Source organism: Miscanthus floridulus, chromosome 14 (assembly GCF_019320115.1).
Source record: "Miscanthus floridulus cultivar M001 chromosome 14, ASM1932011v1, whole genome shotgun sequence".
Lineage (NCBI taxonomy): Eukaryota > Viridiplantae > Streptophyta > Magnoliopsida > Poales > Poaceae > Miscanthus > Miscanthus floridulus.
In genome coordinates this window covers 55,327,803-55,345,436 of record NC_089593.1, presented here as the reverse complement: position 1 = coordinate 55,345,436, position 17,634 = coordinate 55,327,803, and the positions used below count along the sequence as shown (strand labels likewise).

Here is a 17,634-nt window from a genome sequence, read left to right as displayed (position 1 = left end):
CTTTTGTTAGCCGGCTAATTAGCAAGTAGTTTAATTCGTGCGTTGTTGCTTCACTTCGTACCGCTTTGAGAAATTACTAATTATTCTTAGGGTCGATATATAACTGATTGCCGTGTGTGACCTTGGCAATTTGGAGTGAGACGTGTTGGGCTAAAATTGGCATATATAGTTTTTCTCGGCGAAGAATTTTTAGCAGCTCCCATTCACTCCTTTCTAGCATACGCAGACATTTGCAGGAGGTAAAAAATGACTTTTAAATTGAAGGGAAGAGTTGTATTCACTACCGGACTCCTTGAGTTTGCCGAGTGCCCGAAACACTCGGCAAAAGGCATAAAACACTCGGCAAATGGTTCGTCGAGTGTAACACTCGGCGAACAGCACTCGCCAAAAAAAGTGACAGCAAAGCCAACTTTGCCGAGTGTCTTTTATCGGGCACTCGGCAAAGCCTTTGCCGAGTGCCCGACACTCGGCAAAGTTGAAACCGAAAAAAACCCGAAAAAATAGGAAATTTTACCAAAAAAACATGGATTTTTTTTTTATCGATGGAGGCCCCCACCAGTCAGCGCCCACCCATCTACGACATTTTTCGCGTGAATTTCATGGCTACGCGGCCGACGCAATTCGAACCCAAGACCTCCCGCTGTGCACGTACCTCCTCTACCACTACACCACACTCTCACTTGTGTCTGGATTCCGTTTTAGTTCCCAATATATTATACTAAACCGAGTGTAAATTGCATGTTTGAGGCCCTAAACGAATTCAAATAAAAAAGTTGTAAACTACAAAGTTTCATAACTTTTTGAGATCTACACTTTTAGTTTAGGAAGTTTTTCCATCCGAGGTCGTTTACAAAATTTGAATTTTAAAATTTTGAAATTCAAACACAGTTTTGCATGACAAGATGTTTTCAAATCAAAAAGTTGTAAACTACAAAGTTTCATAACTTTTCGAGATCTACACTTTTAGTATAGGAAGTTTTTCCATCCGAGGTCATTTACAAAATTTGAATTTTAAAATTTTGAAATTCAAACACAGTTTTGCATGACAAGATATTTTCAAATCAAAAAGTTGTAAACTACAAAGTTTCATAACTTTTCGAGATCTACAAAGTTTATTTTGGTTGTTTGGTCATCTGTTCATCCGACATTGTCGTTCTAACATTGTTCACAAATCTTATATATCTCTCTTGTAGTTTCATAAACTACAAGAGAGATATGTTAGATTTGTGAACAAATTTATTTTCACTTTGTCGTATGAAGAAAAGACCAAAATAAACATTGTACATCTTGATGAGTTATACAACTTTGTAGTTGAAAACTTTTTCATTTGAATTAATTTACTACTTCAAAATGTGCTTTGAAATTTTTTTTGCCGAGTGTAAAAAAAATAACACTCGGCAAAGAAGCTCTTTGCCGAGTGTCAAAAAAAAACACTCGGCAAAGAAGCTTTTTGCCGAGTGTAAAAAAAAAACACTCGGCAAAGAGACTCTTTGCCGAGTGTTAAAAAAAACACTCGACAAATAGCCTCTTTGCCGAGTGTCAAAAAAAAAAACACTCGGCAAAGGCGTCTTTGCCGAGTGCCCGAAAAAGAACACTCGGCAAAGCACCTGACACTCGGCAACTTAGGCGTTTCCGGTAGTGATTTATTTGGAGCATAGACCCATGCTGCTATTTTCCCTCCGTACCTTTTTTTATGTGTCGTTCTCACTTCACGAGAAGTCAAAGATACTTAACTTTGATTAAATATATATAATAAAATATTATTATTTATAGTACATAATTAGTATCATTAGATAGATCATTGAATATATTTTAAAAATAAATTTATCCAGAGATACAAATATTGTTAATATTTTCTAAATCAAATTTGACAAGATTTGATTGGCACCATTTCTACGTCGTCACCTAAATAAGTACGGAGGGAGTACGTCTCTGTTTCCGTGTAATAAAGTAGCAAGGTGGCAACAGCCTGTAGATCAGCATCTCTGTTGCAGTCAGTCGTCCTCTCGCCAACCATGGAGAAGAGTCGGGTCCTGGTGGTGGGCGGCACCGGGTACATCGGCCGGCGGATCGTGCGGGCGAGCCTGGCGCAGGGTCACCCGACGCTGGTCCTGATGCGGCCGGAGATCGGCCTGGACATCGACAAGCTCCAGATGCTGCTCTCCTTCAAGGCGCAGGGCGCGCGCCTGGTGGAGGCGTCGCTGGAGGACCACGCGGCTCTCGTCGCCGCCGTGGCGCAGGCCGACGTGGTCATCTCGGCCATGTCCGGGGTGCACTTCCGCAGCCACAACCTCTCCCTGCAGCATAAGCTCGTCGAGGCTATCAAGGAGGCTGGGAACATCAAGGTGCGTCACTTCGCAAACTGTTCCAGTATACTAGCCACTACTTATTGGCGGTTCAGAAAGCTTCTTTTTTAATCCGTTTTGTTAATTGAGTTGTGTTCCTGAATCCATTTTGTTCTTTCCTGGGCGAGCTGCCCAGCCTCTCTACTCCAGTCTCCAGTACGTCTCCATCTCTGATCTTCGGAGCCACACCCCCTATCACTAGAGTTGGAAATGGATGTCTCAGAATCCGTATTGTCTAAATCCGTATTTGTTAAAACTCACTACCGGACACAAGAGCTTCGCGAAGTCTCAAAAACACTCGGCAAAGAGTTTGCCGAGTGTTACACTTTGGCAAATGTTTTAACGGCAAAGGCTAGTTTACCGAGTATTTTTTTGTCGGGCACTCGGCAAAGACGTTGTCGAGTGCCCAGAAAACACTCGGCAAACTTTTTTTTCAAAAAAAATAAAAAAAGGCATGCCGACACCACGACCGCACCACCAGCACCGCCGCCACCATCCACGCCGCATCCGCCTCCGCCACCACGCCACCGCGCCGCCGCTCTCGGCCAGGGGGCTGCAGCTCGCCCCTGGCCCGCGCAGCCGTCCCCTCCGCCACCTGGGGTGCGCCGCCGCCGGGCCCCCTCCCTGGATCTCGCCGTTGGGGGAGGGAGGGAGGGGGCGGCACCGGCCGCCGGATCTCGCCGGTGGGGAGCGGGAGGGGAGGGACCGCGCCGGGGAAGAAGGTAGGGGAGGGGGGAGAGGGAGGGGGCGGCACCGGCCGCGCCGGATCTCGCCGGTGGGGAGCGGGAGGGGAGGGGCCACGCCGGATCTCGCCGGTGGGGAGCGGGAGGGGGGGGGAGAAGGGAGGGGAGGGGGGGGAGGGAAGGGAGGGGCCGCGCCGGATCTCGCTAGTGGGGAGCGGGAGGGGGGAAGAAGGTAGGGGAGGGGGGAGAGGGAGGGGGCGGCACCGGCCGCCGGATCTCGCCGGTGGGGAGCGGGAGGGGAGGGGCCGCGCCGGGGAACGCCGACCGCGCCGGATCTCGCCGGTGGGGAGCGGGAGGGAGAAGAAGGTAGGGGAGGGGGGAGAGGGAGGCGGCAGCACCGGCCGTGCCGAGAAAGAAGGGGAGGGAGGGGAGGGGTGGGATCCGGCGGTGGATGGGTGGGTGCGGGAGGAGGGGAGGGGAGTGTGCGGGGGGCTGGGGAGGGGAGGGGAGGGTGCGGCGGGGAAGAAGGGGAGTGAGGGGAACGTGCGGGTGAGGGACGGTAGGGGCGGGTGGCTTTTTTGTTTATACAAAAAAAAATTTGGCTTTGCCGAGTGTTGTTTTGGGACACTCGGCAAACCTCCTTTTTGCCGAGTGTTTTTTTTGTGACACGGTAAACCTCCTATTTGCCGAGTGTTTTTTGTTTGACACTCGGCAATCCCCCCTTTTTGCCGAGTTTTTTTTTGCCGAGTGTTTTTAGGATAGCGCTCGGCAAATAATTTGTTTGCCGAGTGCCCGAGAGAATGCACTCGGCAAACATAAAAACACTCAGCAAATTTGAGGTTTCCGGTAGTGACTTATAATATGGATATCTATGTTCGTATCCGTTTCTACTGTGAATATTAAATGGATGTATTTGAATTTATTTTTCAATAGTTTTTCTGTCCGATTTTAGATACATATTGGACAGAAACATGAAATATTCGACATTTATCTGTATCTGCGAAGAAGATGTAACGAATCTATTTAAAAGTTTTCTCTCTATATGACTAATGACTAATTCTTTAATTTTGGTATTACTAATAATGCATTGAAACTATTTAGTAGTATATCTATAAGTGACTTTTAGTATTAATTTAACACTATTAATGATACATAAATATTAATTTTTTTAGTATTTTTCTAATTTAGTTTAAACCTAATATATTTGTTATTGCAATTTATTTTTCTCATGTAAATTAATTTATGTAACTTATGATTTTATGATAGATATTACATAAATAATGATTCATTAATTTATATATTCAATTATTAAATATTTATTAATAACTAAATTATTTTTATGAGCTATTCTTGTCTATGTTATATATCCACAAACTTTATTATCTACTTGTGTAATAATTTTGTAATTAAAAAAAATGATAAAACAAAATGGCTACTTGTTGCCTACAATTCTTATTTAAATTTCTTCACTTAACCTATCGTTTTATTAAATATTATCCATTATAATTTGGTTCACTTCGATATTGATGATTACTAGAAGTGTACTTTGATTTTATTTCACTTTGGTTATCGACGAATTTCGTAATAAAATGTTATTCATGTACGTTAAATTTAACAATATGCATTTTGAGTTGAATTAAGTAAATATTCGAATAGAAATCCGAATACGGGACCGCTAATTTGTATTCATATTCGCAAAGATCCGTATTTGTATTGGAATCTGAATTAAAATGTGGTAAAAGGTGACATCAAGATTCGATTCCATAGAATCTGATCCGTTTTCAACACTACCTATCACCGTCTATTTGCCGACAGATTTGGTTTTGGGGACACCACCAACGACTTCAACCATAATTTTTTTTTGAAATTTCAGTGGAGTGGAAACAAGAAGCTCAATCTTTAATGGGAAGGAGGAGGACGTGGGAGTCGGACACGCACCCAAAATAATAATTAAAAAAATCAGGCGCATCTGATCGCCGGACTACGTGCTTCTCTGTTTCACATCACCGTCTCTAATCTGTTTCCTAATCCTCACTCTGCCCCCGGCCCTTCACTCCTTCTGGTAGCCCCCGACTGTCATCCCTGACGCCTGACGGCGACACCACCATGTCCCGACTCCTCCCTCCTTGGCTCTCTGAGGATGTGCTTGTGTTATGCAAAGACGAAGGGAATGTACTCTTCTTTTAAAAATGGAATATATATATATATATATATATAGAATAAGAACCAAACAAATATACTCTTGTCCCTACCAAGATAAGCTCACATCTAGTATTTCGAAGAGTCAATCAATTTCAGGTTTAACTAAACATGTACAAAATTCCCTGATGTTTATGATAGCAAATAAACATCATCAAATTAATCATGCCATATATTATCATATTAAATTATTTAGGGATATAAATGTCAATACTATTTGATAATAGTCAAAAATAAAATTAGTTAACTACATGATGTACACTTATTCTGAGTTGAACGAAGTACGTTATACTTGTTTATAGATCGGAAATGGTTTTGAGTGTCTGGTCTTCAAACTGTTGCTGCTAATCCTATCCAATCCCATATGAGCACCAACAACGCAGCTGCAGTGTGTTTTTGTTGAGCCTTCCCAACTTCACATTAGCTACGAATAAAGAAACTAATGCAAACAACATTGTAAAAATGCCCTTTAACATGTACAGATGCAGACTCTCGTATATATAGTTCAATATATAGAACAACAAAAGATGAAGAGGTACTGAGTCTAAATAAACTTAAGTTATTGTGGAGATGCAGCGTTTTGTACCATCGGAATTCGGCATGGATCCATCCAAGATGGGGCATGCTCTTGAACCAGGAAGGGTTACATTTGATGAGAAGATGGACCTAAGATGGGCGATAGAAGATGCCAACATTCCCCACACCTATGTTTCTGCCAATTGCTTTGCTGGTTACTTTTGCCCAAACCTATGTCAAATGCGCACCCTTTTGCCACCCAAAGAGAAAGTTCATGTATACGGAGACGGCAATGTCAAAGGTAAAACATTGTACAGTACTTGTTCGTCTCCTCCACCCATCATTACTTTTGTATTTAATCTGACATGAATATCCATTTTCACTATAGTGTTTGTTTAATTGATCACAATTATATATTAGCTATAACTTTACGATTTTATATGTACATGATTTTTCCCATTTTATCTGAACATAAATCAATATTGTGCATGTCCCTTGTAAAGCATACCATATCCAAAATGGACATATTTACACGGTGATTTATAAAACTAGAAGTAACAACATGGTTTCTAACTACGTATTTATGACACATATATATGTACCATGCAGTTATATTTTGTGATGAAGATGATGTTGCAACATATACAATCAAGTCTGTTGATGATCCTCGTGCAGTGAACAAGACAATATACCTAAGACCACATGAAAACATCCTGAGTCAAAATGATGTGATCGCAAAATGGGAAAAGCTTTCCGGAAATGTTCTGGAGAAAATCCACATTCCTGCAGATGAATTCTTGGCTTCAATGAAAGGTAACTACAAAATTTGTATGTCTGAGGGCAATGCAAGGTTTTTTTATTGAAAAATCCAATGCATATGATTTAGATTCTTTCTTGTTTGTGTAATTATTAGTTACACCATAATTGGTAGAGAGGGGGTCACATCAGTATTGTTTAGGGTGAACAGATGTGATTTCCACTGATACCTGTACACATAATTGATCCCAAAAATGGTATCATCTTACTTCGACATTGAAGGCTGATGTATGGAGTGTACTACACTACTACTTGTAAAAAATATTGTTGGTATTTCCTAAACAATTTTAGTGTCCACGAAAATTGTCATTACACATCTCCGTATTAAACGTAAATTATGGTTTTCCATGGATGTGTAGATACAGACTTTGCCAATCAAGTCGGAGTGGGACACTATTACCACATTTTCTATGAAGGTTGCTTGACAAATTTTGAAATCGGTGAGGATGGAGCAGAGGCTACCCTATTGTATCCAGAGGTTCAGTATACCCGCGTGGATGAGTACATGAAAAGATATCTGTAACTTCTAAAGTAACTATTGGCTTGTCCTGAATAAACCATACTCTGTTGTGCGCAAAGGGTTCAGTATATGTGCATGGACGAGTGCATGAAAAGGTATCTATAACTGCTAAAGTAAACTTATTGTTGGCTTGTCCTGAATGAACCATATTTTGTTGTACCCAGAGGTTCAGTATACCCGCATGGACGAGTACATGAAAAGATATCTGTAATTGCTAAAGTAAATTTATCGTTGGCTTGTCCTGAATGAACCACTTGTTGTTGTATGTGGCCTTTTTCAGTTATTGTAGCTATGTTGTATTTCCCTGTCTAGATTCTTCATCATTTTAATATAATCGCCAACTCTTTTGCCATATTTGTATACAAATTATAGACTTGTCTTACAATATTAGAACCCCATCAACACCGTGTGTTAGAAATAATTGATCTTTCTAATGCCACCGGATCTAAATGGTTCATATCAACTCTACACTTCGAAAATGTTTGGTCTTTGTATTGTCTTATAGTCTAAATGACTCACATCCACTATACATGATGAGTAGACCATACACTCCCACTAACCCACGTACTAGTTTTCACTAGTAGAGAAACGACCTTTGATCCAGCTCAAAATTTGGCTTTAGTCCCGGTATTTTTCGCGCCCGGGACTAGAGAGACCTTTAGTCCCGGTTTGTAGATCCAACCGGGACTAAAGGTCCCTGCCCAATGGCTACTGCGGCATGCTTTTGCTGCAGGGAATCTTTAGTCCCGGTTGGAGCTATCAACCGGGACTAAATGTTAACTTTTACTCCCGGTTGGTACCTCCAACCGGGAGTAAAAGTCTACTCCCGGCTGGTGGCTCCGTCCGGGACTAGAAAGGGACCTTTAGTCCCGGTTGCTGTCTCCAACCGGGACTAAAGGTCCCCTCCTATATAGCCCTTCTTTCTCCCCGAGCCCGAGCCACTTCGAGCTCAGTGTTCTTGCTTCATCGCCGGCCTCTTTTCTTTCTCATCGCCAGTAATCACAAGATTTCTTCGATTCCTCCATCGATTCTTCGATTCTAAAGGTTACCAACTTTATACTCTCATGTTTCATCAGTAGCATATCTCATTTTGTGGACTAGATATATGTGGTTTTTATAGTGGATTTTTTTATTTGTAAGCCATTTAAGCTCAAAATCACTTTAAAGTTTGCATATTTGGATGAAGGAAGGTTAAAGTAGTTATTCAAAACTAGTATTCAACTTTCATTTCTAGCATGCATAGCACACTTCATGGTTTAGAGATATAGAGAATTTTAGAGTTTTTTTAAATTTTATTTGTTTATAAAATGAGAAATTTATATTATATTAAAAATGAGTATAGAGAGTAGATGGCAACTGCTTCCGGGTCAACGGCCTCTCATCGGGTTCCAAAGCGACTGAGGCCGGACCTCCCTCTCATTGCATGCGGCAAGTGTGAGGAGAAGATTGTGATGGAGTACCGGGTGAGGAAGGAGTGTCCCTACAAGGGTCGTATCTTCTGCAAGTGTCCGGATCGCAATGTGAGTTATTTTGTCGCATTTGATGATTATGGTTAATTTATACTTATTTTTATGATGATTGTGATTAAAGTTCTAATTTTTTGTTTTAATTTTAGTGGGATGGCACTAGATGTTCAGGCTGGTACTGGGAGGAAGAGTATGTTGAACATGTGCAAAACTCTCTTGCACAGGCGGCTACGGCGGCTGATGAGGCAGTGATCCTACTGAAGAAGCCCATAGATGTTGAACAAACGCATGATCTGTCTATTTTAGTTGGGATTGGTCGCGAAATCCTTATGCTGCTGAAGTGCATTTTAGCTTTAGTTTTTTAGTGGTAGTTGGGATTGTCTACATTGTAGCGAGACTTTCATAAATTAATACCTTGTGTGGTGGCATGCATGTCGTATAATTAACTAATTATGTTCTAGGTTTTAATATGGTATGTATGTCATATAATGCAGATGAGCCGGCATTGGATGTACAATGCTGATCGCCGCTCCCAAGAGTTCATTGAGGGCGTGTATTCTTTCTTACGTGTGGCCGAGGCAAACAAACGCGATGGTTTCATGTGCTGCCCATGTGCCATATGTAAGAATTTGAAGGAATATGCTAGCTCAAGGAGTTTTCATTCACACTTGTTGAAGTCGGGTTTCATGCCAAACTATATTTGTTGGACGAAGCACGGAGAAATCGGGATTGTAATGGAAGAAGGTGAAGAAGAACAATGGGACGATGATGACATTATTGCTGAATATGGTGCCTTCAATGATACTGCAATGGGGGAAGCTGAAGAAGAGGTAGTGGCAGAAGATGAGCCCGCTGATGATCTTGGTTAGGCCATTCGTGACGCACAAAGAGAATGCGAAAGTGAAAAGGAGAAGATCAAGTTCGAGCGCATGCTAGAGGATCACAAGAAATTGCTATACCCAACTTGTGATGCGGGGCAGAAAAAGTTGGGTACCACACTGGAATTGCTGCAATGGAAGGCAAAGAATGGTGTATCTGACAAGGGATTTGGGGAGTTATTGAAAATCCAAAAGAAGATGCTTCCGAAGGATAACGAATTGCCCATCACTACGTATGAAGCAAAACAGGTAGTCTGCCCTTTGGGATTAGAAATCCAAAAGATACATGCATGTCCTAATGACTGCATCCTCTACCATGGCGAGGAGTACGAGAAGTTAGATGCATGCATGGTATGTCATGCATCGTGGTATAAGATCAGGCGAGATGACCCTGGTGATGTTGAGGGCGAACGTCCCACGAAGAAAAACCCTGCCAAGATTATGTGGTATGCTTCTATAATACCACGCTTGAAACGTCTGTTCAGAAACAAAGACCATGCAAAGTTGTTGCGATGGCACAAAGAAGACCGTAAGGTAGACAATATGTTGAGACACCCTGCTGATGGGTTCTAGTGGAGAGCAATCGATAGAGAATTCCCGGAGTTTGCAAATGACGCAAGAAACTTAAGGTTTGCTTTAAGTACGGATGGTATAAATCCTTTTGGGGAGTAGAGCAGTAGTCATAGCACTTGGCCTATTACTCTATGTATCTACAACCTTCCTCCCTGGTTATGCATGAAGCATAAGTTTATTATGATGCCAGTGCTCATCCAAGGCCCAAGGCAACCTAGCAACGACATCGATGTGTACCTGAGGCCACTAGTTGAAGAACTTCTACTTTTGTGGAACAGACCAAGTGTACGTGTGTGGGATGAGCACAAACAGGAGCACTTTGACCTGCGAGCATTGTTGTTCATAACAATCAATGATTGGCCTGCTCTAAGTAATCTTTTAGGACAATCAAACAAGGGATATAATGCATGCACGCACTATTTCGATGACATTAAAGGTATATTCTTGAAAAATGTCGAAAGGTCATGTACCTTGGCCATCGTCGATTTCTTCCTATGAATCACCCCCTAAGAAAGAAAGGCAAGCATTTTAAAGGTAAGGCAGACCACCAGACCAAGCCGGGCAACCGAACTGGTGAGGATATACTCAATATGGTCAAGGATGTGAAAGTAGTATTTGAAAAGGCACATGGCAGCGAACCTGTTCCGAACGACGCCGGCGGTCATGCACCCATGTGGAAGAAGTCCATATTTTGGGAGCTACCCTATTGGCAAGTCCTAGAGGTCCGTAGTGCGATCGACGTGATGCACCTGACGAAGAATCTTTGTGTGAACCTGCTAGGCTTCATGGGTGTGTATGGGAAGCCTAAGGACACACTTGAAGCACGACAGGACCTACGGTGTTTGAAAGAACGAGACAACCTACATCCAGATAAGACAGATGATGGACGCCATTACTTAAGCCCTGCCAGCTACACTCTTAGCAAAGAAGAGAAGGAAAGCATGTTTGAATGCCTAGCAAGCATCAAGGTACCATCTATATTCTCCTTGAATATAAAGGGTATAATAAATGTGCCAGAGAAGAAATTCCTAAACATAAAGTCCCATGACTGCCACGTGCTCATGACGCAATTGCTTCCAGTTGCTCTAAGAGGAATTCTACCTCCAAATGTACGTCTAGCCATCGTGAAGCTATGTGCATTCCTCAATGTAATTTCTCAGAAGGCAATCGATCCAATGGATCTAGCTAAACTATAGAGTGATGTGGTTCAATGTCTTGTCAGCTTTGAGTTGGTGTTCCCTCCTTCCTTCTTTAATATCATGACACACCTCCTAGTTCACCTGGTCAAAGAGATTAGCATTCTTTGTCCTGTGTTCCTGCACAACATGTTCCCCTTTGAGTGGTTCATGGGAGTCCTAAAGAAATATGTTCACAACCGTGCTCGGCCAGAAGGAAGCATTGCCAAGGGCTATGGAACAGAGGAGGTCATTGAGTTTTGTGTTGACTTTATTCCCGACCTTGACCCGATTGGTGTTCCTGAATCGCGACACGAGGGGAGACTAAGTGGAAAGGGGACATTAGAGAAGAAAACATATATTGGTACATAGGACAATTATTTTAATAAAGCACACTACACAGTTCTGCAAAACTCCTTGGTGGATCCGTATATCGAGACACATAAAGAGTTACTCTGATCCGAGTTTCTAGGGAAGTCAGAAGCTTGGATTACGCGTCAGCACATGGAAACTTTCAGCGACTGGTTGCGAAAAGAATGTCAGGGTGATGAGAGTATTGATGAGCAACTATATTTGTTGGCTAGGCAGCCATCGTGGCATATCCTCACATACAAAGGGTACGAGATAAATGGGAATACATTTTACACAGTAGCTCAAGATAAAAGGAGCACCAACCAAAACAGTGGTGTCCGCATAGATGCCACCGACCCTAATGGAAATAAGCAAACATATTATGGCCACATAGAGGAGATATGGGAACTAAACTATGCACCTACTTTTAAGGTACCTTTATTCAAGTGCCAATGGGTAAAGGCGACTGGAGGCGGGGTAGTAGTCGACAACCAGTATGGAATAACAACCGTGGACCTCAACAATATTGGGTACAAAGATAAACCGTTCGTCATTGCCAAGGATGTGAATTAGGTGTTCTATATCAAGGACATGTCTACAAAACCGAAGAGAGGGAAAAACAACAATGACCCAATCAATGAGCCAAAGCGCCACATAGTTCTTTTTGGGAAAAGAAACATCATCGGAATTGAAGACAAATCAGACATATCAGAAGATTATGAAAAGGATGACCGAATTCCACCCTTCACAATGAACAAAGACCTAAGCATCCAGCTAAATAATGAGGACACTCCATGATTATGGCGCGATCATAACCAAGGGATATACGTTAAGAAGAAGTTCACTACTGTGCCCGCTTGATATATATAGTGATGTATTAGACCTATTATGTAATAATTGTGACTTTAGATTTTTTTGTCGTGTTTTCGTGTTTTCGTATTTTCTACGGTTTAAATGAATTTTCTGCTTGACGGTGGATTTCCCGTGGAGAATGTGTGATGAAAAACCAAATGATCAACGTTAATAAGATGTGAAAACTTATTTCCTGTCGAAAAGTAATAGTTTTAATGATTTTAATCAAGTAGTATATTTTTGCATGGTGCAAATTGTAATTATTATTTACACTATGTTAAATATTTATACAGTAAAACAAAAGAGTTTAGATTACAAATTTTTGTTGTGTATAATAATGCAAAACCAAGTCCAGGAATATTTTTTATAATTTTTTGGATGATATTTTATTTATTAGGCAATTAATAACTGTTTGTATATTTATATAAAAGAAATATATAAAAAAAGGAAAAACTTCTGGAACCAGCAGAAAGCCAACTGCAGCCCACCTTTACTCCCGGGTCGATCAACCACCCGGGACTAAAGGTGGGCTATGTTTTCGCGGCCCACCAAAAAAATACCTTTAGTCCCGGGTCATGGATGCACCCGGGACTAAAGGTTCTTTAGTCCCGGGCCGTGGCTTCACCCGGGACTAAAGATCCGTCAAATATATATCGCCTCGTCTTCTTCTCCCAATCCATCGTCTTTATTCTTCGCCCAAGAGCCACCACGCCGCCGCCGCTCCCCATAGCCTCCAGCCACCTCCACGCGCCTCTCCCGTCTCTCAACATCTCCGCCAGCGGCCCGACTCATGCCTCTCCCATTCATGCACGGCGCCTAGACCCAGATCCGCCGCCATCAGCCTTGCCCTCACCCAGATCTGATTTGGATCCACTGCGGCCTCATCGCCGTCGTCGATCCACATCCTCGTCATCGCCAGCTCCACGCGCCTACATCCAGCACTGCGTCGTCACGCGCGGGCTTCATCCCCAGCCCGCACGGGCATGCCTCCTCTCTCTGGCTAGCCGCTCTTGTCGACCCTCATCCTTGCCGAAGTGCCTAGTCCTCGTCATCACCGCCTCATCACTCGCGCGTCATCCCCGGCTCCACGCGCCTCGGACTGCAGTTGCACGGCCACACCAATGACGTAAGCCGCCGCTCCGGCCCCTCTCCCCTCACCACTACACTCTCGCCACCGACTGCCCCCGTCTCCGTTTGGTTCCACTCCAAGCTTGCGGCGATACCCTCGGTCTCGATCCGCCTGGCGCCCCGCTCTGAGGCCCAAGCCCTAGGCCCTGTAGGGGGTTCGATTCCCGCTGGCTGTGGGGCCGCTGGGGCTTTTGATCTGTTGGCTCGTCGTGGATTCATTCAGTGATTCGATCTAGCTTCGCTGCTTTCCTACCTTCCTGGGTTTTGCCTCAGTCCACTTGGCGCGTTCCCGGGAGTTGCCGGTGTATTGGATGCAATTTACCTCCCGATGCTTAGTGTGAGTTTGCTCTGTGTTTGGAAGACGACGACTAGGGCTCATTTGATCTCTTGTATGTGCCTGTCAGTAGCATGAATCATGCATGAACCGTCACTTGTATGTGTCTTGTATGTGCCGATGTCAAGCAGGTCACTTGTATGTGCCGCTTGCCGATGTCGAGCAGGCAACCTAAACGACGCTCAACGCTGGTGAAACCCCGTCGGATCAGAACGACAAGCGGCGGCTTACGTGATCATAGAAGTTGTGTGAGGTCATGAGAGCGTGTGTTTTTTTCTCAATTTTGTCGAGCAGGTCACTTAGAATTAATTTTTCCATGAAACGCCCGCGAGCTCGCCGATGTCGAGCAGGTCACTTAGAATTAATTTTTCCATGAAATGAAATACTTAGAAATCATGTCTTTTATTTTTTAGAATTAATTTTTCCATGAAATGAAAAACTTAGAAAATAGTTAGAAAATTATAGAAAATCCGTACTAGTTGAACTTGCGGACCGTGTTTATCTCGGCTGGCATGTTCTCTGCCAAGCGGTAACGGACATCATGGAGGAGCTTTGATTCTACGAGGGAGAGCGGCAACGGTCGTGGAAGACCGTGTTCCCTTCCTCGTAGAATCAGAGCTCTTCTGTGGCCAAGTACGGTACCGTCCGGTGGAGACATGCTCACCAAGATGATCACGTAAGCAAGGTCAACTAGTACGGATGGTTATTTATTTAAACATGTTTTTGAGCAAGAATTTGATGGATATTTGATAACTTCAGACCTACAAATGTCATCTACAAATGTTACTATCCTCGAGGTGGCACGTCCTGCAGGAGTCCATTTTATAGATATAGTTTTTATTTTTTATAGATATATCTAGTGGTGTAAAAGCTAGATGGCTGCCGCGAGAGACAACATGGATGAAGAAATGATGGATATTATCAACACCGGCACTCAATTTGCCGATGGTGACCAGCAGGATGTAGATGACGGGAGTCAATACCTAGCTCTTGAAGATAACCAAGAAAATATTATGCAAGAAAATATTGGCGAGGTATATATATTTATATATATATTTGAATATTATATATATATATTTGAATATCTATCATCTATTATGTGTACACATGATATTTATTTATTCTTTTTTATACGTAGCCCTTTGGATCGACGACCACAACGGCGAAAAGCAAAAATATTCGAGGCCCGAAAAAGCCATTGGAGGGGCGCTACATAATATCGGAATTTAATATCGAGACAGGCGAACCACTTGGTCCACATGCAAGGAAATTTGTGCAACACTATGGGTGCCTTGTAAGGGACAGACTTTCGATCAGTGCCCGTGAATGGAAGCAAAAGATCAACGGGCCTCATGTTAGTTTTGTCTCTGATCTTGATAAGAATTTAATTTGGGATGATGTCCTTCAACATTTCATGTTGCAAGCGGATAATTATGATGCTATCAACGATGATGAATTGAAGGAACTAGTTCGAAAGTGGGCTATGAAGAAGATGGGCACACAATTTCAGACTTGGAAGAAATCCCTATACACGAAATACATCAAGAAGAACCTAATGCCCAATTTCAATACTAGTGGCCCGCTCGTGAAGTTGAGGCCCTACTGGAATGATTTTGTACAGTACAAGACATTGGAAGAGGGTGAGGAACGGGTGAGAAGGAACCAAGAGAATGCCCGATAGAAGGTATACCACCATGGCATGGGATCAGGTGGCTACGCGACTGCCATTCCCAAGTGGGAAAAAATGGAAGCGGACATTCTTGCCAAGGGTATCACACCAGAATCACTCAATTGGCCCAAACGCGGGAAGAATTGGTTTTTCGCTCATGGGGGAAGACTGGACCTAGAGACCGGGAAGCTGGTTCATGGCCCAAAACTCGAAAGAGCAACACAAAGATTTTCTTATGCTCTACAAGCTAAAGCTATTGGTGCGTTCAGGCCCAATAGAGAGAAGGATGAACTAACGTATGCCCTCGGGACCGCTGAACACAGTTGCCGAACGAGAGGTTTAGGACGGAACATTTCTTGGGAGCATGGTTTCCCTAACGACAGAGATACCTACAGAAGCCGACAGAGAAGGAAGGATGAGGATGCAGCGCGGATCTACAGGTTGAAGGAATTGGTTCGTGAGTTACAGGAGGCGTTGCTTCAAGCACAGGAGCGCGAAAAAGACATGCAAGCTAGAATGCAGGACGAAATCATAAAGCAAGTGCAAATAGCAATGAGTGCCCAAAGGCAGGCATCAGATCCATGAATCAACATTAATATTAGCCCCCCTGATCAGTTGAAAAGCACCTGCGCTTCCACGGAGTTGCCAAATCAAGATGACGCAATGCTACGTTTCCCCGTGGATGACATCACTGCACCATTTACATCATGTGAGCTACATATTCCAAAAGAGAATGCCACAATCATGGTGGCTCTCGGTGTTTTTTCTCCTCCAGATCCTACCAAGACACCAAGAATCCATGGGGCAATAATACCACCTGGATATGTTAGCGTCTCAGTGGATAGAGTTAACAAAGGTTTTAGTGATCTGGCTCTTGACATTCTAGGAGGTGATGGGGAGAAGACTCTAGGAGAAGCAGAGAAGACATTCATACTATGGCGCAAGTGCTACATCATTATTCCCGGGGTCTCTAGTCCACCGCAGCTTCCTCAACTGCCAGACAATAGGTGCGGACAAAAGTGAACGAAACAATTTTTTCACAAATTTTCTATTGACATGCATGATTAATAATAACAATTTCTTATACCTAATTATTCTTTTTTGTAATCACACAGCAGGGCCTCCGCCAACCTATGTCTAATTATTCAATCTCCAGATCATCATAGTGCTCCGGGCAATGATTATGCAACGCCGCCACCGCCACCACCTCCAAGGAGGTCTCCAACGCCTCCAAGGAGGTCTCCAACGGGTGCCCCGCCTCCCTTGATGATCAAGAAGCAGCCGGCTCCTAAGAGGTCCACCCCGTAAATGAAGCCGTTGGCCCACCAGCCGGCAAAGAAGAAAGCCTCCTCTAATCCAGTTATTCCCCAAAAACTGTCTTACGAGAAAAGTGAAAAGGAATTAAAGGATGCAGTACAAAAAGATGTGAAAAGTTTCTTCGAAAAAGTAAGAAAGCAACGAGAAGCGAGGGAGAACCCAGAGAAACCGTACTTCTACCTAGCTCCAGATCGTCTAAGAAAGAAGGTGGACCAGAAAAAGCGGGAATCTGAAAAGACCCGGCCAAAATCGGACTACGACCGCTCTCTCGATTTTGCAGGGAAAGGTGTTGCACAACTCGGACAACAATCGCAACAATCAGTCCCTCCTCTTATCATTCGTAATGAATATGGTTCAAACTTAGACTTACCGGACGTCGATTTTGAGGAGCTGGTTCGGTTTTACGAGGATACTGGTTTGGACCTTGCCCAAGTGCTCGCTGAAGGACCATCTGCTCTGAAAGTGGATCCTTGGAAGAAATTTGAACATAGAAAGAGTCTATACAACCCTGAGGCCTTAGGTGAACTGGGTACGCAAATGTACCTGCTAAACAAGTGGTACATGGCGGCGTCTGAACGGGGAGAGAACTTTATTTCTGTCAGAGTTAGAAACCAACATTACTTCCGTGGCGATGACGTTATATATGTCGTGTTTTTAGAATTACACCAACTATGCCACCTGGACTCTCTCGACAAAAGTCTCATTAGCTTCTATTGTCTGTAAGTGTGATTATTTTCTACTATTAAAGTGTATATATATAAAGCTACATATATATATATAAATTATGTATCCTCACACTATATTTTTATATA

At 43.1% G+C, this 17,634-nt stretch overlaps 1 protein-coding gene across 2 annotated transcripts; it reads left to right on the top strand.

Annotated features, from left to right (window-relative positions):
- The first annotated feature begins 1,998 nt into the window (after nucleotides 1–1,998).
- On the top strand, nucleotides 1,999–7,121 carry LOC136505247 (isoflavone reductase homolog). 2 transcript variants are annotated; one of them, XM_066500397.1, is made up of 4 exons: nucleotides 1,999–2,345; nucleotides 5,804–6,044; nucleotides 6,419–6,556; nucleotides 6,919–7,121. In XM_066500397.1, the coding sequence occupies exons 1-4, from the start codon at nucleotides 2,016–2,018 to the stop codon at nucleotides 7,080–7,082; spliced, it is 873 nt and encodes a 290-aa protein (XP_066356494.1). In that variant the 5' UTR covers nucleotides 1,999–2,015; the 3' UTR covers nucleotides 7,083–7,121. The 2 variants fall into 2 exon arrangements, with proteins under 2 accessions (XP_066356494.1, XP_066356493.1); XM_066500396.1 differs by having other exon boundaries at nucleotides 6,353–6,556.
- The last annotated feature ends 10,513 nt before the right edge of the window (nucleotides 7,122–17,634 follow it).